The sequence below is a fragment of the Mustela nivalis genome (assembly GCF_964662115.1).
Source record: "Mustela nivalis genome assembly, chromosome: 1".
Lineage (NCBI taxonomy): Eukaryota > Metazoa > Chordata > Mammalia > Carnivora > Mustelidae > Mustela > Mustela nivalis.
Genome location: NC_139020.1, coordinates 145906057 through 145930673, shown reverse-complemented (window position 1 = coordinate 145930673; position 24617 = coordinate 145906057). Strand labels below are relative to the sequence as shown.

The 24617-nt window shown below is 44.6% G+C and overlaps 1 protein-coding gene across 1 annotated transcript in view; it reads right to left on the bottom strand.

The window, feature by feature from the left end:
• The window catches only part of LYZL4 (lysozyme like 4), a 46388-nt gene extending 22059 nt beyond the window's left edge, over positions 1–24329 (bottom strand). The window contains exons 1-2 of the mRNA XM_082724703.1: positions 24168–24329; positions 16321–16416 (exon numbers count right to left, since the gene is read on the bottom strand). Of these exons, the coding sequence (XP_082580829.1) occupies positions 16321–16416; positions 24168–24189 (118 nt within the window). The 5' untranslated portion in view covers positions 24190–24329. The remainder of the gene's footprint in view (positions 1–16320; positions 16417–24167) is intronic.
• Between the last annotated feature and the right edge of the window lie 288 nt (positions 24330–24617).

Sequence of the window (24617 nt, the reverse complement as noted above, 5' to 3'; positions counted from 1 at the left end):
TGAAATGTTTATGAGGAGAGAAATTGGTGGCCTTGGGAACTGGCATTCTATGCACTTCTTGTTATCTGGACCTTCTATGTGTCCTGGGGTTAGAAGCGAATATGCTGGTTCTGAAGAATGTGCACTGCTGAGAGACCTTCTCCCCTGCTATGTCCCATTCCCAGGCTCTCCAATCTCCCAGGCTCCTCTCCCTCAAACTGGTCTTTTAGAGGCCATACTACACACCACTTGTCTTTTCAGCTCTCTGGGCACCCAGAGAAGATGCTGCTGTGGCTCCAGCCTACACCTCCTAGCTAGGCAACTGTCAGTCAATGCTGACACGGTGAGGGTCATCTCCTTGGCTTATTGTGAAAAAGTCCCTCCCCCACCCCTTTTTCAGAAGCCAGCAAGAGCCTGTGCTGGGGCTCATATCTGACAAGATCTGGCACCCCCAGCCTTGGAGTACTTTCAGATAACTCAGATGTAAGTGAAATACAAGAGAAGGGGCAGCTCAAGGATGGCTCCAGAGCCTGGAGACTGGTTGGCCAAGAACCAAAGTGTTTTTCACAACTATACGCTAATCAATACCCATCTGCAAAATTTACCATCTCTGAAAAGGCATCTTATCAGAAAAGAAACTCCCCCCTCATTTACTGTAGTAGATCATTTGCCAAAAGAATAAGGAAACAACTCTAGTCTTCTCTGTATCCATGCCTCTTTGTTATGTCAGTTATAGCTCCTCCCATCAAGGAGGGATCTCATTCGCCTCCCCTCCAGTCTCAGTTGGCTTGTGTCTTGCTTTGACCAACAAAAGGCAGTGGAAGTGATACAGTGCCAGTGTTGATCCCAGGTCTGAAGAAGTTTTGCAGCTTCTGCTCACACTGAACCCTACCACCACCGTATAAACAAGCCTGACCTCGTCTTCTGACAGATGAGTGGCACCCATCACCCCTGTTGCCCCAGTGGACAGCCAGTTAACTGCTAGGAATGTGAGTAAAGTCACCTAGACTAGACAACCTCTAGCTGAACAAAGATGCATGAACAAGGATGGCCAAAATCAACCAAGTGCTTTTAAGGTAGGCAGAACAGTCCAGTTGACCCATAGACTAGTGAGCAATAATGAATGACTCTTGTTTTAAGCTACTAAGTGGGGAGGGGGTTGTTACACAGCAATAGATAACTGACCCATCCCCTCCACTCTGTGCTCTTGACCTGGTTCAAGTCTCTAGGCAACCATCTGTCTGAGCCCTTAGCACAATGGCCATCTGCTCTGTCCCCCTATTGACAAGCCACCCTATTGACTGAGCAGGATACTGCAATCACACAACCTCCAGCAAAGGTATAATTTCCACAGGAAAAAGAATTTCCTTTTCTTCTTTATATGGCCACATTTACCTTTGCCAGAAAAATTGACCAAGAAGCCAGCTTGATGAGGGGCCACCTCAGGCAAAGACACCAGACTTTGCTGTCCCATTATTTGTCCTTATTGAATTATGGGCATAATTGGATAGAATGGGTTTGGTGTTACCAATGAGATTTAATACACTGGGTAAACTGGTGGGATCAACAGCTTATGGTTCTGTGTAATGTTTATTCACCTAAAATATTTATTAGACCATAGTATGAGATAAAAACTGTGCCAAGGGCTGGGGATGCCAAGATGAGCTCATAGCATAGAGGGGTACCTAAGCAGGTTAAAAAAAAATTACAGCAGCATTTTAATAAATACCATAACATTCATGGTTCTGTGGAAGCAAAGAGAAGAGAGCCCTAACATGCCTGGGGTAGGGCAGGATGGTGGCAAGGAAGGCTGTATTGAGGAAGAGATGTGGAAACTGAGTCTCAGACAATAGGCAAGAAGGTCACCAGCAAGATGACAAAGAGTGTGCATGAGCTCTGCCTCTGCTCCTCTTTTGTTGTCTCCATCCCCTACCCACCAGCACCATCAAGTTCAAGTGCCTTTGGAAAGATTGAGACCTCCAGCTCCCCTAAAACAGTAGCTGGACTTTCTTGGGTCCTACTAATATATTGGGCACTCAGCTAAGGTGATAATATGAATTAGGTCACTTAATCATTACAACCTCCCCAACAGTTCAATATTAATATGATTATTATGCCCGTATTATGCCAAAGCTTAGGAATGACTTGTCCATGGTCACCAGCAGGTAAGTAAGTGACTGGGTAAGAGCTTCATTCTAGAGTGATGTCCTGTCACTCCATGCAGTACTCTGAGCATGCTACTTCTCTCTCTTTGTCCTTCAAGTTCTTCAGTTTCACTCCACTAGGTCCAAACATAGACTTCTTTTAACTTATTTATCCCACTTAATCTGAGGGGTTTGAAGTGGCGGGGGGTGGGAGGTTGGGGGTACCAGGTGGTGGGTATTATAGAGGGCACAGATTGCATGGAGCACTGGGTGTGGTGAAAAAATAATGAATACTGTTATGCTGAAAATAAAAAGTAAATTAAAAAAGAAAAAAAAAATCTGTTGAGCTTCTTGAATCTGTTGACAATGAACAACTTTCATTATTTCCAAAGAGTTTTCAGGTACTATCACTTCATCCCATCCTTATGTTCCTTAATCTCTCCTTTTTTCCATGTCTGTATCTATTTTTGGATAACTTCTTTGGGTCCGTCTTCCAGCTCACTACACCTCTCTTCAGATATGTTGAATTTGCTTTTAAATCCAAGATCTAGGTTTTTCATTTAACTAATTTGATTTTCTGTCTTTAGAAGTTCTATATGATTTTTTTCAAATCTGCTTTTCTTTACTCATGTTTTTAACCTTACCTTTATTTTCTTTAAAACTTATTAAGCACATGTATTTTATATCTGGTAAAATCCTGGGACTTATTATTCAAAATAGATCTGGGAAGTTATGATCCTATTATTTTTGCTTTCCAGCTGGCTAGTGGTGAAGAGTTCTTAGAGAAAATAAAAGCTCTTCCTCCCCACTTCACTCTATGTCCAACTTTAAGACAAGCAATTTCCCTTGCAGTCTGCCGGACAGGATGGCTAGTTTACTGTGCTGGATGTGGAGGTCTTTGGAGCTCCAGCCTTATAGTGGCTCTTCTGTGAGACTCCACCCCTCCTCCCCACCAAAGGGCCCCAAGGCTATGTATGCCCTCAGGGCAAAAGCTGTCTGTGTGGAATGAGGTTCTCACAGACCTGAAACACTTTTACATTTGTTATGTTTACCAAATGTTACATGTCCACAATCTCTGGATGCTTACAACAGAGGACCTGAAGAAAAGTACAAGCAGGTGTCTCATTCCCTTTGCAGATAAGGAAACAGGGCACAAGCAGAGGCCTCTGATTATAGGGCCAGATAACTGAGAAGACAGGACTTGAACCTCCCAGTTCCAAGCCTTGCCTTCTACAGTTGTAGGATCCATCTCCTCTGTTGTAAAGCCCACCACCTTTGCTGTCACTATGCACACATACACCCCATGGGGCCTGGTGCCCTAAGCTCTAGGTCAGCAGGTGCCTGTGCCAGCACTACCCATGGCAAGGATGACTCAGAGGCAGGGGCCCTCCCTGAGGCTTCTCACGTCAAGATGTCAAGCCATAAAGACAACTATCTTTATTTATACTCCTACTTTCTTCAAGATGGGACACAGAGAAGATAGAGGAATGAGGCTAGAGGCTAACTCTGGCTCCAAAGGTGAGAGAAGATGCAGGCTTAGCCAATCAATAACTGATATGGGATAGGACTCCAGCCAGGCCAGTGAGGGTCAGCTCAGGACCTTCAGCTGGAACCATTTGTGAAGGGGGCTCTCTTCTCTCTCTTCCTGGCATGGCTAGCAAAAAAGGTTTATGAGCCTGTAGCTATGACCACTTTTCCCACTATGGGGGAAGGGCCTGCCCATGGATGAAGTCAAACAAGGAAGAGTAAGAGATGGAAGAAGGAGGTTGACCCCCTAAGGACATGACCCCAGCATACCTAAAGCAAGAAAACCCTGGACTTACTACATGCTGGAGACCATTAATTCCTGTTACATGCTTAAACCAGTGTGAATTGCTTTTCTGTCACTTACAACCGAAGACTTCTGACTGACCATTTCCTTCCCTCCCTGGCCTGTTTTTGTTGCAAAGGGGGAAATGGGCTTTATATGGCAAAATCCAGAGGACACCACTCTCACCAAGGTGTTGGACTTGGCACTGACAGTAGTGGGATGGCTTGACATTTTGTTCCCCTGATGCCACACTGGGGAAGCCACACAACATTGCCTTGGAAGGTTCTTACCAGAAACAAGTTAACATGAAGGATCATGAAGAAACAGACAAATTCCTGAACCTGAATGTTCTGAAGACTAATGGTTCTAACATCTACAAAAGATCTAGGCTTATGAAGAACAGAAGGAAGGAGGTTATTGCCCTTCACTGGGGGACACTAAAGTTTCATTATTACCAAAGGCAGTTTATAAACCTTGACTGCATTCTGGATTGAAAAACAGTAACTATAGAGGCCATGTGTGGGACTGTAGGGACCATTCGAGCATGGACTATGTGTTGGATGGAGTAACTGAAATAAAATTGATTTCCTTAAGAAGCAAATGCTGTTGAGCTTAGGAAGGCTGCTGTCCTCGTTCTTAGGAGACTCAAACTGAAATATTTAGGGGTAAAATGTCATTATATCTGCAGTCAACTTCTAGATTATTTGGCATGAGAAAGAGAGAGAGAGAGAGAGAGGGAGTGCGTGTGTGTGTGTGTGTGTGTGTGTGTGTATGCGGGTGTGTTTTGAGAGAGACATGCAGTGGGAGCAGCAAGGCATTCATAGCCAGAAAACCTGGAGGGGGACACACTAGTGTTTATCACACCTCCCTTCTAACTAGAAAAATAAGTTAATTTTTTAAGAGGCCAAAAAAAAAAAAAAAAAAAGAACCGCAGCTCTAAAGTCAGACAGTCCTGGCTCTGTGGCTTCCTAGCTATATGACCTTGAGCATGTAATGTATTTTCTTTAGTTTTGATTCTTCACCTGTAAAATGGGGATAATATAAAATCTGCCTCATAGGCTTGTTAGAGAATTAAATGTGATAAATACATGTGAAATGCTTAACACAGCACTGGACACATAGTAGGTGATCAATAACTAGTCTTTTTAATATCAAAATAAGAAGCTGAAGGAGAAGGAGAGGAGAAGGAAATGAAGGGAGAGAAGGAGAAGGAGGAAAAGGTGGGGGGAAAAAAGTGCTTCCCTTGCCCTTCTCTGAGCAGAGGTATTCCAACACAGCCATACATGGGACACAGTCTGACCAGGAAGGAACGAAAGAAGAGCAGGCTCATCACCCGGGGAGGGAGACAGAGTTTCTCCTAGGTAGGACGATCTAGATTAGGAAAAAGTTTTGCCTCAAAGCTCTTTGGGTAAGTTGGCTGATATCCTAAGTTGTAAAAGCAAAGCATTTAAGAAAGCCATAAATGAATGCTAACTTCCCAACTCAAAGCTCTCCTTTCCTTCTATCTTTCTTTCTTGATTTATTTATTTATTTGAGAGAGAGAGACCATGAGTGCATTTGCCGGCAGGGCAGGAGGGAGAGGCAGAAACAGAGGTAGAATCTCAAGCAGACTCCCCGTCGAGCATGGAGCCCAACACAGGACTCGATCCCATGACCCTGAGATCACGATCTGAGCTGAAATTAAGAATTGGACACTCAATAACTGAGTTCCCCAGGCACCCTCCAACTCCAAACTTTCCTGAAAAATATCAGAGACCAGTATCAGCTGCTCATCTGCCCCCAGGCCTGGTGACCCAGGGAAAGATATCAGTCATTAACCTCCTTGTTCTCAAGTCTTCCAGCAAAGCTGCTGAGATCACTTCTTCCACAAGTGGGGAATACTGCCTTTAGCTCCAAAATACAGAGATGTGTGTGCATGGGTTTTTTAAAGGATCATTGGTCAACTATAATCCAACAGTGAAATCAATTTGGTTGGTTCAAGTCCCAAGTGTCTCATACCAGCCAGGATCCCTGAATTGGGGGCCTGGCTCAGCCACTTCTCACTGGGAGGCGGGGAGCCAGCCCTGAATCCCTGAGTCTCACTTGCTTTCTTGGAACTGAGGCCCCTGAGTTTGCCCCAACCCTTGGCCCTGGCCAGACTTCTGAACCTTCCCGGACAGATGGGTATCCATCTGCTCTGCAGACACCACCAGATAACACAATCTATAATTATATTTGTATCTGTCAATATCTGCATCTATATCTGCAAAAAAAAAAAAAAAAAAAAAAAAAAAGTGCCTGGAGACAAGAAAAGATGTTGGCGAGCCAATCCTGCAGACACACAGAAACATCCGAGGAAGAAGTTCCTTTTGAGATGATCTAGTTTACCTGTCTTCAAGATGGTTTCTTGCCACAGAGCCACCGATGAAAAGCAATCTCCCCCAGAAAATCCCACTGTTATCTTGCCTTCCCTGCCTCGTTTGCAAGTGTCGTTTGCATTGCATCTTGAAAAAGGTGCACCCAGTTCACCACGTTATTCGCATCTGAACAAGACAGAAACAAAGTAAGGGTCAGAGCCCAAGGCTTAGGAGAACCCAAGAAAGAAGGCTAGGAATACAGTTTTGCTCATCCAGCCAAAGCCACTTCTCCCTAAGAGAACTGCAATAGTGTTTCATGCATTGGACAGAGACCCCTGAACCACAAAGAGGATGGGAGCTGCCCCTGTGGACAGGTGGATGTGAGGGGAAGTGTACAGGGGAGAGGGGCTTCTGGGAATGATTTTCCTTCAGGAGACAGAGGTAAGAAAGGAGGGAGTCCCTGTTCTAAGCCACCCCACTTCCTCTTTGAACTCAGCTGCCAAGGCGAGACATTGGGAGTTGCTGCTCTCATTTTTTGACAGGAGCGGACCAAGACAACGGCATTGACGCTAAATGAGAACCCGGCATCACTGATCCCTGAATCCACATTGGCAGCTTCCAGACTTTAGTCTTCGTCCACAGGAAAATAAGGCTCTGTTCATGAGCCCCCTTTAATCACCTAGTGAGCTTGTTGCTGCAAGTGTCTCTGATTCAAGGGTTGGGTGTAAATCTGTCACACGTTTATTTTCAAATCCAAGCATTTTTAGCTGTGGTGTTGCTTGCCTAGTTTAAAAATATTCAGCTTCATCTGAAATGGCATCAGAAAGAAAACAGCCCCGATTCTGTGTACTCACTGAGCACTTGTCTGAGGAAAGTGTGCTCGCAGCCTTGAGAAAGGAGGAGGGAAGTGGAGGTGTTTTCTTTTATAAACATTCTTCTTGTGGCTGGGACAGGACAAAGACTCCCGGGCTTTGCACAATGCCCTGACATGGAAGGAGGAGGATGTCAGGCTGTGCAGAGAAACCTGCTGAGCAGGGAGCAAGCAGGGAACTCATCATGACCACGAGTCCAGGCATGGTGAGAGGCAGCACGGTACTGGTCCAGACTCCGGGGCTCGTGCACTCACAGCACAAAAGGAATGAGAAAAGCCAGCAAGAACCACTTCGCACCAAAGAGCCCTCCCTGAAGCAGAAAGGCTGAAAGGCACAAGCTGTCAGGTTTGCAAAGGACAAGGACATGGCCCTGGAACTGTCCTGTGGTGGTGGGGTGACTGGACATATCTGTTTGTCTGAGATGGCAGGGTTTCCTGGAATGTGAAACTTTCAGTGTTAAAACTGGGAAAAGTCCTAGGTGTGAATCCTCTAAAAAGTAGGATCTTGAATGCAGGAGATACGCATGAGAAAGTGTCCCCACCTCTTCAACCCTCCCACCTGCACCCTGGGGGACAGAGCAGCAGAGCCAGCCCAGTTTGGTGGAGCTGTCTTTAGTCACTCCATAGGGTCTGGGTAAACTTAGAAGACAATGAATGAGTGGATGGATGAATGAATGAATGACTCCAAAAAAATATGATTATCTGTATGTATAAGATGGCTCTGTTTCCAATAGGATTATTTTCTGTTGACTAATGTATAAATTCCATCAACTGAAAAACACTGGGAAATTCACTGGCTCCCACTGCTAGGAGCCATGGGGCAAAGGAAACCCATTTGAGGCCATGAATCAAAAAAAAAGTCACATTCACACACATTTTATACTTGTAATTTTTCTGCCTTGAAGGAACTTGCTTTCCATTTGAAGAGTTGATGTGAACACAGAAGAGTTATAATCTGGAAGTCCAAGCCTCCACACCAAAGAAGAGGGGCTCATGGCAAGTGTTATGGGGACAGCATGTGGCACTGTAATGGTGGTGACCTTGGCCCACCTCTAGAGGCATAACTTACATGTTCCCCATAGCCCTGAGAAGTGGGTGTTCTTATCACCCCCCATTTTACAAAGGAGGAACCTAATGCTTCCTGGATCTAAGCAACTTGCCCAAGGTCACACCGACAATAAGTGGTGGGTCCCACATGTGTCTGACTCCAGAGGCCATTCTCCTAAACCACACTCAGCTACTTTTGTGCTTCAGAGACAGAAGATCTGTGTGGGCCCTGACATTGTTCCTTAATGACTGTGTGACCTGGGACAAGATACTTCACTCTCTAAACCTCTGTTTCTCTGCCTGCAAAATGGGGAGAGAAGCAGTACTGACCTAACTGGGTTGTATAGAAAAGTTCTAGTCCATAGTAAGCTCTTCATGAATGTCAAGGACAAGGGAGAAGGGTATCCAGGAGCACAGAGCAGAGGTGGTGTGAGCAGGCCAGACCAGTGGTGAGGAGGAGCTAGCAGGCAGAGGCTGAAGGCTGAGGGGTCCAGCAGCTGTTCTCAAGCTGGGCCGCACATCAGAATCACCTGGATAGTCATGCACGATCCAAATAAATCCAAACACCTGAGAGTAGGACTGGGCACTAGAATTTCCATGACTCCCCAGGGGACTCCATTGCGCAGCTGAGGTTGAAAGCCATTAGTCTCATCCTTTGCCCTTCGATGTGTGGACCTTGAAGGAACACAGGCATCTCTGAGAGCTTGTTAGGAATGCAGAATCTCGGGCCCCACCCCAGATCTGCTAATGGGACTCTGCACTGGAACAAGATCCCTGGGTGATTCAAAGGCTCATTAAAGTCTAAGCCTCCCTGGACTAGCCTGTGGGTCATACAGAAGAAGAAAATAAGCCAAATGCCAGGAAGGCTCTGAACCTGATTAAAATCCAAAGTGCAAGTTGGAGGGGGAAATGAGGGGTGACTATTTACAACAATCACCCACGGATAACCTCATCTCCTGGCAAACGCAAAGGGCAAGGGTGATAGGTCTCTGTGTGTTTAAACTTCAATGAATTTGTGATTGTGGACGCTCAGGAAGTCGGGGATTCTGCCAGCCGTCCGATGTTTGCTTATCCGCCACAGTATCAGCCAGAGGACTAACATTATCTGGTGTCAACAATGCACACGCTAGGCTCTGGGTTGGGATTAGCAGAAAAATACCACCCTGCGTGAGATCTTGGAATCATTACCGGGAAATAATTCCCAAAGAGCTTTTCCTCACCCGGAATGAGCAGCTCTCCAACCCTGGGCAAACTTGAGGCCTGCAGATGGTGTGGGTCTGGGACTCCAGCAAGGCTGTGAGCTTAGCCCCTGTGACACAGTCGGGGGCAACTTCTGCCATAGCCCCAGACATAGGGCTGTGTTGGGAAGGAAAAGGGGTTATAACATCTAGAACCTGAAGAAATGATATAAACTAAATTCTGATCAGTATTTCCTATCTCTGATCATCCTCAATAAAAGGCGGCTAAAAAGCAGACTCGACACATTATAATTGAAAATATTCAAGAAGACAATACAGGGACGCCTGGGTGGCTCAGTTGGTTGAGCAGCTGCCTTCGGCTCAGGTCATGATCCCGACATCCTGGGATCGAGTCCCACATCGGGCTCCTTGCTCAGCGGGGAGCCTGCTTCTCCCTCTGCCTCTGCCTGTGCTCGCTCTCTCCCCTTCTCTCTCTCTGATAAATAAATAAAATCTTAAAAAAAAAAAAAAGAAGACAATACAAATATGAAGCCAGGGTTTTAAAAAAGAATAAAGGATACAAGATGGGATTGGGAGGGAGACAAACCATAAGTGACTCTTAATCTCACAAAACAAACTGAGGGTTGCTGGGGGGAGCAGGGTTGGGAGAAGGGGGGTGGGGTTATGGACACTGGGGAGGGTATGTGCTTTGGTGAGTGCTGTGAAGTGTGTAAACCTGGCGATTCACAGACCTGTACCCCTGGGGATAAAAATACCTGTTTATAAAAAACAAAAAATTAAAAAAAAAAAGCAATTCAGTCTGGTTCAATATCTAACAATATCTCAGAATAGCCATTCCTTTGGACTGGCCTTTGATAACCTAATCAAAGCTGCAGACCATCTCCCTGAAAAATGAGCGTAGACATGAACTTGTAGGCACAATTGCACCTACAACCTATCCTATTTCCCTGGCCACAGTGATTGACTCAGGGATAGGCACATGGACCCACTCAGAACCAATAAGACTCAATGAAAATTAAAGGAAGGCCCTTTCCTCTTTCCTACTGATGTACAATAGGAAGGCTGTAGCCACAGGAACAAGAGGCTGGCAGTTACTATTTTGGGACAATAGGGAGGAGTCTCTGTGAGAATGAACTCAACACAAAGGAAGCAGAGCACAGAAAGGAAGAGAAACTTGGTTCTGAATACAGCATCTAAGCCCTGAAGCCCGGTCAGATCTATCTCTGGATGGTTTAGGAAATAAATCCTGTAAGCCCATGCTTAAACCAGTTTGAGCCCCATGCAGCAGAATGCACTCTGACAGATAATCTTCATTAATTCACAGGTTATTCTGATGGTTCTCCATATAACTTCCAATTAAACAAACAATGTCACTGCACAAATGCTATTTATGACCCAAGGTTGGCCTTAAGTTTCAGTATATCTCTTTATTCCTACATTTAATCCTCAGCTTTTCCGAAACTCCTTTATAAATAAACCCCTTCCAACATAGGTTTCCTTCACTTCCGTGTACAGTGATGTTTGTCACTGAACACAGAACTGCAAATCATGATATCATATCCTATCACAATAAATATATGAATCTTATTAAAGCAGCCTAGCTTAGGGTTCAACCTTTGGGAAACTGCTTAACAACACAAGTATTCCGAAATCAAAAAATTCATTGCTATAATTGTGGTTAAATGCAACTTGAAGAAAGGTTATTCTTAGATCTTATGGATACATGTCATTTTTCAGTCTGTAGAATGTTGATTTCTAGCAAGCCAGAACAGAAAGAGACTTCTGCCAGCTCAATCCCAAGTTTGGGTGAATTCCCCACAGTCCTATAAAAAGGACTGTTCCACGCAGTAAGGATTTTGGTCTCTGCAAACGAGCAGACCCGGGATAAAATCCCAGATCCTCCACTCACTAGCTTGGGCCACCGCTGAGTCTCCTTTTCTCGATCTGTAAAAATGAGTATATTAACATCCCTTCTTCAAAGCTACTAAGAGAATTAAAAGTTTCCAGCCTCCCCCTGCACTGGTCAGGTTCAACTATTTGCTATCCACAAAAACAAACTCCCAAGGGGACGCCTGGGTGGCTCAGTTGGTTGAGCAGCTGCCTTCGGCTCAGGATCGAGTCCCACATCAGGCTCCTTGCTCGGCAGGGAGCCTGCTTCTCCCTCTGCTTCTGCCTGCCATTCTGTCTGCCTGTGCTCGCTCTCTCCCCTTCTCTCTCTCTGATAAATAAATAAAATCTTTAAAAAAAAATAAAATAAACTCCCAAGTACCAGGGTCCCTGCTTTCTTTTTTGAAAATTAATAAAGAGAAAGAATCAAGCGTGTATCAGGCTTCTTCTGCACACACTTTAACTCAGAGAAACCGAAAGTTGAGCAGGAATTTCTGTTTATAGAAGAATTTTAGCTAATAAATGAAGAAGGGATGATGGAATTAGAATATTACTAGTTTGCAAGTCCTAACTTGCAAATGTGGGCATTGGGCATTAGTGACTGCTCACACCTGAAAAACAGCACCATATAGTATGGGTCTCTTGAAAGAAAAATCACCATCCATGAAGTGGTCTTGCCAAAAACATGGCACCGGAATCCAGTCAAGCCTCTATCACACCACCAAATTTCAAGAAATATAGGAGACCGGGGTATCTGTTATATGTCACACTGGGGAAGCAATAAACAAAATCTAGGCCATGAGAAGGTCTACAAGTGAACAACTTAGTCCTTCAACAAAGGAGTTCTAAGGAAGAGTAGAGAGGTTGAAGAGGAACCTACTGATTAGAAGACATATATCAACTAATTGAAACACATGGATCTTATTTGGATCTTGACTGAAATGAACCAACTCTAAAATAAATTGCAGGCAATAGAGAAATCTGAATGCTAAGTGTAGGTAATGAGGAATTGTTAACTTCAAGAGAAAACAATGGCATTGGGGTTATGTTTTTAAAAAGAAATCTCTAATATTAGATAAATTGTGAAATGTTTATGGGTAAAAAATTTACATTTCTGGGATTTGCCCCCCAAAAATACCTGGGGTAGGGGTGGGAAATATTGATATTAACTGTTGCTGAATACAGTCAACATGTGGTACATGTGGGTTCATAATGTGTTTTCTCCTGCTTCTGTATGTTTGAAATATCCTAAAGTTGAAAAATCTCCCAAGCATTGGTGAGTAATACAGATTTTGTTGAAGATGTAGGTGCAAGGTGGAAAGTTGGATTGTGAGAGCAAAACTTATTCGGACGCTTCCACTAGATAACCCTGCTTCACTCAAGTCTTTTCCTCCCAGTTGCTTTGACTGCATCTGTCCTCCCTTTACGACCACCTCAAACCCACCTCCTCGCCTTCCTCTATGGCTTAGGATACTCCACTCTAAAAATTAAAAACTGGAGAGGGAAACAAGCACAAATTCCCAAGAGAAAGAACAAATTGAGAGGAGACTGGTGAAAAAGACAGATGTCAGGGTGCCTGGGTGGCTATCTCAGTTAAGCCGCTGCCTTTGGCTCATGTCATGATCTCAAGGTCCCGGGACTAAGCCCACTTCTGCCCCTCCATCTGCCCCTCCCCCATGCTCATGTTTTCTCTCTCTAATAAATAAATTAAATCTTAAAAAAAAAAAAAAGACAGGCATCAAACCTAGGGAGGAAGTGGGGGAGGAGGGCAAATCACAGTAAGTTTTGGATTCCTCAAGAAAAGTTTGAGGCAGCAATTAAAACAAGCAGGAGCGAGTTGGAGTAACAGTCTTGACAGCTAGAACTAAAGTAGAAATTGGGGGTGGGGTGGGAAACAGAAAAGAAACCATCTGAGACCCAAAAGATAAAATAAAATGTGTTTGATCCAAAAGAAGAGCACAAAAAATATTTTTCAATAAGTTGGGAAGATTCTGAATTTGGTAAGATGGGTGGGGGGAGGATTTTCAGGCTGTACCCCACCACCTAGAATGCTCAAGAGTGGAGGAAAATCATCCCAAACAATTCTGATCACAGCCCCCCCCCCATCCCTGTAGAGCATGCAGCAGAGGTCTGCTGATAGATTCAGGCCACCCTCCTGGATGTGTCAGCAAAATCTGCACAGGGGCTAGTCTCATATTGGCCCCCTCATAGAACACTCTTGTGCACCCTGTGGGGAAACTTGGCCCGTGTTGCAACCAGTCCTTCATTCTGAAGCCCAGGACCTTGTCATATACTCCAATGCTCTATTCACTCTCCTCTATATTGAATCATAGGGTGATCAAATGGGAGGCTGGGGGAGGACGGGCATTTTCTAGAAGCCATCTTTAGTGGACACACAAACTCCCTGAGGAATCTTGCCAAAATGCAGATTTTGGATCACATGTCTCAAGTGGGACCTGAAAATCTGTATTTCTGCCTCAGTCTCCGAGGTGATGCTGGTACCATTGTTTCCAGACCATACTTTAAGAACGAGCAAGACTTTAGGCCTCACAGCCCGGTGCAGTAGCCACCAACCAAATCAAATGCAATTCAAAATTCACTTTCTTGGTCACACCAGCCATATTTCAATAGCCACCATATTGCACAGAGCAGAATAGAACGTTGTCATCATCAAAGAAAGCTCTATGGAGCAGCACCAATAGACCAATGAAGAAATCCTTTTTCTTCCTTGCTGGCCGCAGATCCCCAGTGCTTCTGTCTATGGGATTTGAGAGCTCATTCCACAATATGTTGCTGGCTGGATTCAGCTGATCTGACTCTCACATCCAGCTTATTTTCTGTCCTGGCTGCCCATAGCCAGTCTCCCCATTTTGAAGATGTAAAGGGGTCCAAGACACGGCATATTTTCTAGTTCTAAATAGCCACCAGTATCAGATCAACATCTCACAACTTGGGACAACTTGGCAAAGGGCTCATGTACTACAGAAGGCAGCTGTTGAAGGCTCCACCCTTTCCCTGTCCGATTTGTGGTGCTTGAAAAACCCATAAGTAAGGATTTATTGTTTTAAGGTCCTCTCTAGCCTTTCAGTGGGGTACACAAAATAAGAACAACCTCTGGTTTGCACGTGACATGTGGCAATGTTCAGGCAAACAGCTCCTTGGATCCTGGCTTTATGTTCTTGTCTGTGGGGCAAGAAGATGAGGGGCTTTCCCTCTTTCTAAAAGACACATAGAAGACCATCTATCTTATATCAGAGTAACACATCATATGGCCCTTGTTCTTAAAATTATGGAATTCACATGTTGGGGGCACAAGTCACACAAATTCAGATGGCAAGCAATGTAGTTTTCTTGATCACTGTATAAATCATGATCATTTCTATGATAAGTTCTGTAATGGTTGCTGGGATATGCCTTCCAGATCTCCCTTCAGGAAAAAAGAAAGCATTTTTCCAGCTGTTGGCAGTGCTGCTGGTAGATGGTCTCAGCTCTCTGCTCCTTTAGGGACTGGCCCAGCAGAAGGCAGCTGCCTCATCCAAGGTTATGCTCCCTTCCCCTGTGGCTGCATCCAATGCCCCATCAGTGCAGGTGTGTACAGGTCCAGCCCCCTTATCCCAACTCAGAATAACTCTAAAGGTCCATCCCAACTCCAGAGCTGCCTATGGAGTTGGCTGAGATCTCCAATGGGACTGCTTCTCCCTTTGTCCAGCCCTGCTTCCATCTCTTCCCCTCCACAGGAGTTGATCTCAAGGACAAACCATAAAAAACACCCAACCTGTAAAAGACCCCATTGTGCTATCTTCAGGCTATACCTGATTTCCAGGAGTCATCATAAATCCAAGGTATCAGGAGATGGTAGGGGAAATGGTGACCCATTTTTTCATTATCATCTACCTACGTGGCATCACTAAGATGCGTGATATCCCATCTGGTCCTCAGATGCCTTTTCATTCTAGTCCCTACAGAGTCAAGCCCCAAGCGTCTCTGCCAGTCTTTGGGAGCCAACTCTGTTAATGAGTGTCCTTCCATGCTCCTGGGACATAAAGGGGTCCACTCTTCTGCTCCCACACGATGTTGGGACCTGAGGGACTCTATCTAAAGCCCCATCTTTATGCGTACACCACACAGTCATTTCTTTTCCGGGTCTTGCTAGTTCCTCAGGCTCAACCTCAGAAGTGGTACCAATCAGCTTTCAGATCCTTCAAACCTATTTAGAAGTTTCTGGATCCCTATGTTTGGCCTGAGAAAGGCCCTTCAATGGCAAATTTCAGATAGTTATCAAATTTTTTGATGTTCCTCTCCTTAAAAGTAAGATTTGTGTACCCTGTTCTTGAATGTGGGTGGGCTCTGCAATTGCCTTCAACAATCCATCACAGCAAAGGTAATATGATGACTACCCATTGCTGGGCCCAGGCCTTACGAATTTAGCAGTTTCCTGCCTCTTGAAACACTCTTTCTGGAAGCTCTAGGCCACCAAGTAAAAAGTACAACCGCCTCAAGTCCCCCATACTGGAGAGGCCCCTATAGAGGTGCACCATCCCCTGAAAATCTGTATTTCTGCCTCAGTCTCCGAGGTGATGCTGGTACCATTGTTTCCAGACCATACTTTAAGAACGAGCATCATACCCAGCAAGCCTAGTCCGCCAGACACATCACCACGTGAATGAAGCAATCTGGAACCCTCCAGACCAGCCAGCTACTGGCTTAATACTGCTGAGTGACCCCCAGTTAATACCACATAGAACAAAAGAATTGCCCAGCAGAGCCTTGCCTGAATTCCTAGCCTACGTAGTTGAGATAGGATTAAAATGGCTGTTGTTGTAAGCTGCTACCACCTGTCTCAGCAACATCACTGATTTATTTATGGCTTTCTAACTCTTTTCATACCCCCTTCAGCGAATCTGTGCTGGTGGAGGGGTGAGAGTACAGAGCAGGGAACTAGAATCTCTACTATGCATCATGTAGTCTCTCAGATTACTCAGGCCTCAACTCATCCCTCTCCCTGCCAAAGGTTTGGCTTTTGGATCTAAAAGGCCAGGAGTCTTACCTACTTTCTCACCTATTTTCTGCTGTGCCTTCATTTCCCTGAAGGCAAGGGAAGATGAAGGGCCTTGTTGGCCACACTGGCATAGTGGTAGGAGATCTGGGGGGGAAAACAGAGAGAAAGACGAGAAAACATTTAAATATTATACTGCCACCCCCAGAATTCTAATGACTTTGGAGATCAACATCCAAACCACTTGGGTTACAGACAAAGAAATGAAGACATAGCAGCAGCAGCAATGCCCACAATAGCCAAACTGTGGAAGGAGTCGTGATGTCCTTCAGCAGATGTGGTCCCTATATATGATAGAATATTACTCAGCTTCAGAAAGGACGAATACCCAACCTTTGTATCAACATGGTTGGAATTGGAGGGTATTATGCTGAGTGAAGTAAGTCAAGCAGAGAAAGTCAATTATATCGTTTCACTTATTTGAGGAACATAAGGAATAGCACAGAGGACATTAGGAGAAGAAGGGAAAAATGAAGGAGGGGGAGACGAACCATGAGAGACTGTGGACTCCAGGAACCAAACCAAAGGTTTCAGAGGGGATGGGGGTGGGTATTAAGAAGGACATGTATTGCAATGAGCACTGGGTGTTATAAATAAACAATGAATCATGGAACACTACATCAAAAACTAATGAAGTACTGTATGGTAACTAACATAACATAATTTTTTAAAAAGAAATGAAAAGAAGACACAGGATAATGAGGTGATCATCTGGGTGGCAGGGTGAGAACTTCAGACCCAGGACGCTGACTTTCAGACTTATGGTCCTTTAGCAAGTCTTCCAAACTATAAGTGTACAGGTGTCGCTCTCGCCAGCAAGAACGACACGGAGACACGCGTGGAGGCAAACTTCTTTAATGGCTTCTTTTTATCTTCTTCCCCCTCTGGCGCAGCACAGCACGCAGCTCCCCCCGCCCCGCTCGGGTGCCGCCGCCGCCTCCAGGGCCGCGCGCCGCCCCTCGGCGCCCGCCACCGCTGCCGCCGCCGCCGCCATGGTCCGGGCTGCGGCCCCCTGGCCTGCAAGGCTCCGCGCGGCCTGGCTCCCAGCGGGCCCCCTCTACAAGTACATTCAAGCATATATACACTGGCCGCTTAGCCCGCCTAGCCAATCACCGCAGTGCTCATGCACCTCCCGCGTGAGTGGACCTAAATGAACAGCCAATCATATTCAGTCCCTTACAGCTCTTATAGTAGGCCTCCTGTACTGGCTCCCGACATCTCCCCCTTTTTTATTTATTTATAATGGCTGAGATCGTGCCTGTCTTAGGTTGCCAATCCTCAGCACACATGCTTACCCGACATCGGGTACTCTCCCTGGTCGAAGAGCCCCTGTCTTAGGTTGCTATGGTGTGGGATCAGTCTTACCCGTCTTTGACTACCGATCTAGCATACTTAGCCATATCTGGGGGGAGGTACCAGCCTCAAGAGCCACCATGGCTTGAACCATGAGGTGTTATTGTCATTGATTGCGACGGACACGGCCACACACCCAACGTAACATTAGTACATTAGCTGTGATTAAGAGAACAGCCATGGCACCAAGTCCGGCCCACTATTTGAGGAACGAAACAGATTGCTGTAACATTTTTTTCCCACTCACTAACAGGTGCAATATTTACTTTGGTAGAATATATGGATATAATTTGAACTCGTAATTGCCTAGTTAAATTTTGAAATTGACAGTTCCAGGTACCATTAAGCATTCTTCCCAATTGTCGAGACAGATCGGCTGCTACTGACAAGTTATTGTAAACTACGGGAGTAACACAAAGTCCCGCCATATTATGTATACATCCTGTTGAGATTATAGATTCTAAGACATCTATTTGTTCCTGTACTAGATCAACTCTTTGATTTACAATAAGGATTCCAGCATGCAAATGTCCGTTAATTTGTTCTTGCGAAGCCAATGCTTCAGCGACCATTCCTGTGACGTTGTTGAGTGCAGCTGCTGTCTGTACCGAGGTTGTCAACGCTACCGCGGCAGCAGTAGCAGCGGCGGCGGATGCTGCGATAGCTGCAATAATGGCTGCTGTTATTCCAAAGTCTCGTTTATGTCGAAGCAGCACCGGCAGGTTGTCGGGGTTCACCTGTACTGGCATCGGGATATACGTTGGTATCTTGGCTATTACTGCTGAGTCTCCCTCCGTGGTGTTCCAACATTCTGATAGCAGACAATTCTGGGACTCACAAGAGAGACTAAATGACTTGTTAATAGTAGAAGCATTAAAAACTATGAAGAGAAAGGGAGCTCTAACACAGACGGGCGTTGGTGAGTAACTTATGTGCTTAGCTGAGGTGCAATATCCCAAAGATGATGTTATTCAAGCCATTACCATGGAAGAACTAAAGTCAGCCCTTTGAATTTACAACTGAAGTTTGCAAAACTGATACTCTCCAAGAAAAAACAAAACAATTTTCTTGCTACTGTCTAAAGTTTCTGGCAGACTTTAGTGTTTCAACCTAATACCTACGGCATATATACTACATGCTAAATGCTGTATACTTTAAGCAAATTTTTACATGGAGTATGTAATATGTTGATACACATGACACAACGGAGACTGAAAATGCAGGATTTAACGAGAATCATTTTCCCCTTACATACTTCCTTTTATCATTTTTTGTTTCCAACTTAGTTACAAAAAGTAAATAAATACTCCCATATTTTCATTTCAGTGACTTGATGCCATGAAGAATCAAGTATGACGGTATCAGTCATCAGTTTATAATATAATTATACTACAGAATGCAGACAGGTTAAAAAGTTCTGATGTGTCTGGCTAAATGCCTCAAATAATTTACATTTACTGATAAATAACAGCATTCCAAATTATGGACATTTAATAATTATAACTTGTAAACTATATCACATATTAGAATACATTAATTAGCACAAGTTTTCATCACTTTACATTAAATTATACTTAGTAGAAGTTGAAAAAATTTGGTAAAGGAAAAACTTTTCCAGTACCTTGGAGTACACAGAATCAAAAAAGTCATCACACCATTGAAAATGTAAAAACCATGTAAACTTGAATTACCCTTGCAATAATAACAGTTGTTTTAATTCAAACTTTTATATTTACAAGGTTTTAAAAACAAATGGAATCCGTATTAAAGGTACGTTATCACTAAAGTTTAAACTAAACAAAAAGATGTGAAGTCGTAATGAAGTCTCTCGTGAACCTGAAGAAGGGCCCAGCCTTACCTAAAGTGGAATCCAATTTTTTCAAATCGAGAGCCTATATGATAGTTGTACGTACAGTTATGCCATGTAGACCCATTAATAAAGTGAAGGCTTTCCAAGCCTGTACATGCCTGTGCAGCGTTGCAGAGCAGCCACCTATCTAGAAGGTGAGCTGACGCGCCTTGCGCGGGGTCTTGGTAGGTATAATTATAGCCAAAAAAGGTGGAGTTAGAGTAAGTGGGGATTTTAGGACTGAATGAGAATCCTGTTCCCACCCAAACTCCTAAGAGGCTACTATGGCAGCCACTCATGTGGTGCAGCTCGCACAATAGCAGGCCTTGGTGCAGCAAGGTTTATACGGAGGAGGCCCCTCCTAAGGTGGCGCTGTTGGGGCTGGGCGCGTGGGCATAGGATCTAAGTTATCTACCACTTTCGTCTCTGTTTGTAACTGCGCCATAGCTCCTTCTTTCACTTTTAATTTCAGCTGCGCCATAATTTTCCCCTGCATTTTGAGCTGCGCCATATCCTTCTTTAGCTTTTCCTCCTTTTTTGCAAGCTCCTTTTGCATCTTGCTCACCTTTTGGCTTTTGGGCGATTTCCCTCCTCTGCTCCTTTCCAAAAACCAGGGAGCCGTTTGTCCCACTTCTCTCAAAAACAAACGAGCTGTTTTATTTTTTAAAGGAGTACCAATTGCTTTAAGGATATCAGAAAGCGGCCCCAGCATTTTATATGTGGCCATCTCGTTTCCCATCCCGGAAAGCTTTACTCTCGTCCTTATCCTAGGAACTTTGCAGCCATCTCGTTTCCCATCCCGGAAAGCTTTCTACGCTCGTCCTCGACTTGAGGAACTTTCCCTGTCACTAGACAGAAATAGGTGCACTCTTTACCTGATCGTTGCCTAACTCCCCGCGTCTCTTCTGCACGAGTTCCCGGGTTTCGGCACCACTTGTCGCTCTCGCCAGCAAGAACGACAGGGAGACACGCGTGGAGGCAAACTTCTTTAATGGCTTCTTTTTATCTTCTTCCCCCTCTGGCGCAGCACAGCACGCAGCTGCCGCCGCCGCCTCCAGGGCCGCGCGCCGCCCCTCGGCGCCCGCCGCCGCCGCCATGGTCCAGGCTGCGGCCCCCTGGCCGGCTGGGCGCGGCCTGGCTCCCAGCGGGCCCGCTCTACAAGTACATTCAAGCATATATACACCGGCCGCTTAGCCCGCCTAGCCAATCACCGCAGTGCTCATGCACCTCCCGCGTGAGTGGACCTAAATGAACAGCCAATCATATTCAGTCCCTTACAGCTCTTATAGTATAGGCCTCCTGTACTGGCTCCCGACATACAGGCATACTTATTTGAAGCTGAATTATCCATCTTAAAAATATGGTTCACTGTCATTCAATGCTGATGGAAATGTGAACTGGTGTAACGACTTCAGACTGCCACTCCACAACTAGGCACACAACTAAAAGAAATGAGCACATGTCCAAAAAACACATACAGAAATGTTTGTAGCATGTTTATTCACAACAACCCAAAACTGGAAACAACCCAGATGTCCATCAATAGGAGAATGGATAACCAGACTTGTGTACTCATACAATGGAATACTACCCAGCAGTAAAAAAGAATAAACCACCAAGATTCCAGCAAGATCATGGAACCTCACGAGCATTGTGTTGAGCCAAACAAACAAGACACAAAAAAAGCACATATGGTATAATTCTCTTTATGTGAAGTTCAAAGACAAACAAAAGTACTCTGTGGGGTAAGGGCTCTCTGGACTGGGGAGATTGGCTAGGAAATGTCATGAGGGAACATTCTCCTGTGATGGATATCTTCTGTCTCTTGGTGTAAACATATGTAAGAGTACATCAGGTTTAATTGTACTGCGTGTAACTTACACCTTAATTTTAAAAAACATGTATATGTACATGGCATATATATATACATATATATATATATATATATATATATATACACCCACACACAACCCTTACACTTACTATAAATATAAATATATACTATATATGTATGCATTTTATATATATTAATATATATGCACATCTGTATGTATTTTATAACTATCTGTTATACAGCACATGCATATTATCACTTCCAAATCTAATTCAAGAACTTATTCTTCTGGCTACTGTTCTTTTACCTCCTGGCATGGTTTTGATTTTCATTTTCTTCAACATCAGTTCCTTTTCCTTACTTTAGATTTTTATTTTATTGCTATGATTATATTATTGGCAAAAATACATTTTAAGCTTTTGATATTTTCTAAATGGCTGACGTACCAGGGGTCCTATAGTTCTACTCTCAGAAACACCAGGGAACAAGACCCTTCTGTCTGAACACACTACACAAACCTCCTCCTTCAAAGATCTTACTGCCTCCCTGGATCCACTAGAAGCGGGTAAGATCCTCTCGGCTCCCAGACCTCCATGCTTTCATACATGCTGCTCCCTATGCCTGGAAAACCCTTCCTTCTGTATTTGTCTGACTTCTATACATGCTTCAAAACCCAACCGTCCTTGGTATCTGCTCCTTAACCTTCATCTGCTTTTCATGGCCTCTGTGTCAGCTTTCTTCCCACTGGATTCTAATTGTCTATTTCAGCTCTGTGAATGTTTTCAGCTCCTGTCCAGGGACACATCCTCGTGGGCTTTACAGCCCCTTCCTGGCACGGTGCCCAGCATACACTGGGGGTGCAATTTGTCTGGAGGTGACTCCGAGGTGGATGGATAAATCCCCAGGTTCTGCTGGAGCACAGCTGTTTTGGTTTTCATAAATAAAAAATCTCCAACATTGCAAAACTTCTTCTGGAGATTGGGGAAATGAAATGTTCATAAAAATAAAAGTGCTGTGAATGCAACTGTGTAAATGGGAAGCCTCTCCTTTCTATGGAGACTAATTGCCCCCAATAGGCTAACAGCAAATAATGAGTAATGAAGGATGCCAGAATTATTTATAAAGCTTTGGCTCCTGTGGCTTTGATAAATTTATTATGAAATGCCCTACAGAACCTCAACCCCAGGGGGAGCCCACTGTTTCCATGATCACAACTTGAGATGTGTTTAAGGTTCTGCCTCTGGTTGGGTTTCAGAAACATCAAATGCCAGAGTGTGTGTGTGTGTGTGTGTGTGTGTGTGTGTGTGTGTGTGTAGATAGAAGTCACAAAAGCTTTGAAAAACTAGAAAACTTTTAGGACATACATCTTATCAGGGATGGCAGGCCTTTGATACCTCTGTTCCAAACCCCCACTTGTTTTCTTCCCTATAACTCCTGGATAGGAAGACAGAGGAAGACCTGCTTTTGTGAATTTATTTATTTTTTAAGATTTTTTTAAAAAATTATTTGAGGGGGGGCAGAGCAGGGCAGAAGGAAAGAAGAGAGAATCCCAAGCACATGCCACAGTGAGTGTGGAGCCCAGGATAGGACTTGATTCCATAACCCGAGACCGTGACCTGAGCCAAAATCAAAAGTCAGTAGCTTAACTGACTGAGCCATCAAGGTGTCCCTGATTTTGTGAGTTTAAATACAGGCTTCCAAACTAGAAATCAGGTGGACCTGAGTGATTCCTGGAGATAAACAGTTAAAATATCTGAGTAAAAACCTCAGTTCTACCCAAGATTTGTGACTCCAGAGCTCTCTCCAACGTGTCTGCCCTCCACCATCTTACCACTGCCTCCAGCCTTCTGGGGCTTTCCCACAATGTAATAAGTATTTTTAGTAAAAATGTTGAAGGAAGAGGATGAAGGAGGTTGGGTGGAGCCAATCGTCCCTCTCTAGCTCTGGCTCTGGCCCTCTCTAGAAAGCTCTGGGCAAATTTGTTCACAGGACCTGAAAGTAACATCTCTCCATACATACATGGAAAACAGCATCTTGCTACTTGTGATTCTATTCCTCTCTAAAAAAGAGGAACTTGGCTCTACGAACCTTGAAGCTTTACTATCTGGACAGGAGGCAAAAAGGAAAGGAAGCCTGAGCAGTAGCAGGATTGTGATACCTCTTCAGTGGGATGTGAAGACAGGGCTCCTCTGGCCTCAGGTTCAGAGATGCCAACCAAAGAGGCAGGGAAATCTGAATGAGTCTCCCCATACAGAGATGTACCAAGAAAGTGGGAACCCTCAACTGTATCACAGATGTGAAAACAAGGTCAGAGTGTGTGAGAAAATAGAATTTGAGGGGTAATTCTCTGCAGGAAACTGTGCTGGGACCTTGAGGGGTTGGATGGATTGGTGCCTCCATTGCTTCCAGTCTGTCGAAAGTGGGCTTCAATGGGAACATCTGGAGGCCTTCTTCTGGGTTCTCTGCCATGGGGGTAACATGGCCTAGGGTTGTACTCCTGCCCAGGCAATCAAGGCCGTGTGTACCAGATTTGTACCAGATGTGAGCCATGTTAAGTCTTGCTCAAGTGTTCAGCTGGGTGGACTAAGCCCTCCCAGGATGAGAGCTGTGAAAAAGGGCAGACTGATGGTGGCACTTGGAATCAACTTGGCTATCCTAGCTCCATGCACTACACCTTGGTGGAGTCTCAAACAGCAGCTTGCATGTGGGAGAGAGGAGGGTAAGAGAAGAACAGAAGTCACTTCTCCTTCCCAGTGGGAGATAGCTGCCAACCTCAGGTCTCAGCATGGAGAGAAGTCTTACCTTTAAGTGATGTGTTAGTCATCTCTTCCTAGTCTGTATTTTTTGGTGTTTTGACATTTGGGGGCTTTGCTGACCCTGGAGGGACAGCCAGTGCTAGCCAATTCTTAGAGATAGTTAAAAAAAAAAAGTTTATCTTTGTGTACAGTGTAAGAGAATGGTCGAGTTTCATTCTTCTACATATAGCTTCCCAGATTTCCTAGCACAATTTATTGAAGAGACTGTCTTTTTTCCACTGTATATTTTTTCCTGCTCTGACGAAGATTATTATAGAGTTGAGGGTCCATATCTGGGCTCTCTACTCTGTTCCACTGGTCTATGTGTCTGTTTTTATGCCAGTACCATGCTGTCTTGGTGATCACAGCTTTGTAGTAAAGCTTGAAATCAGGTAACGTGATGCCACCTGTTTTATTTTTGTTTTTCAACATTTCCTTAGCGATTCGGGGTCTCTTC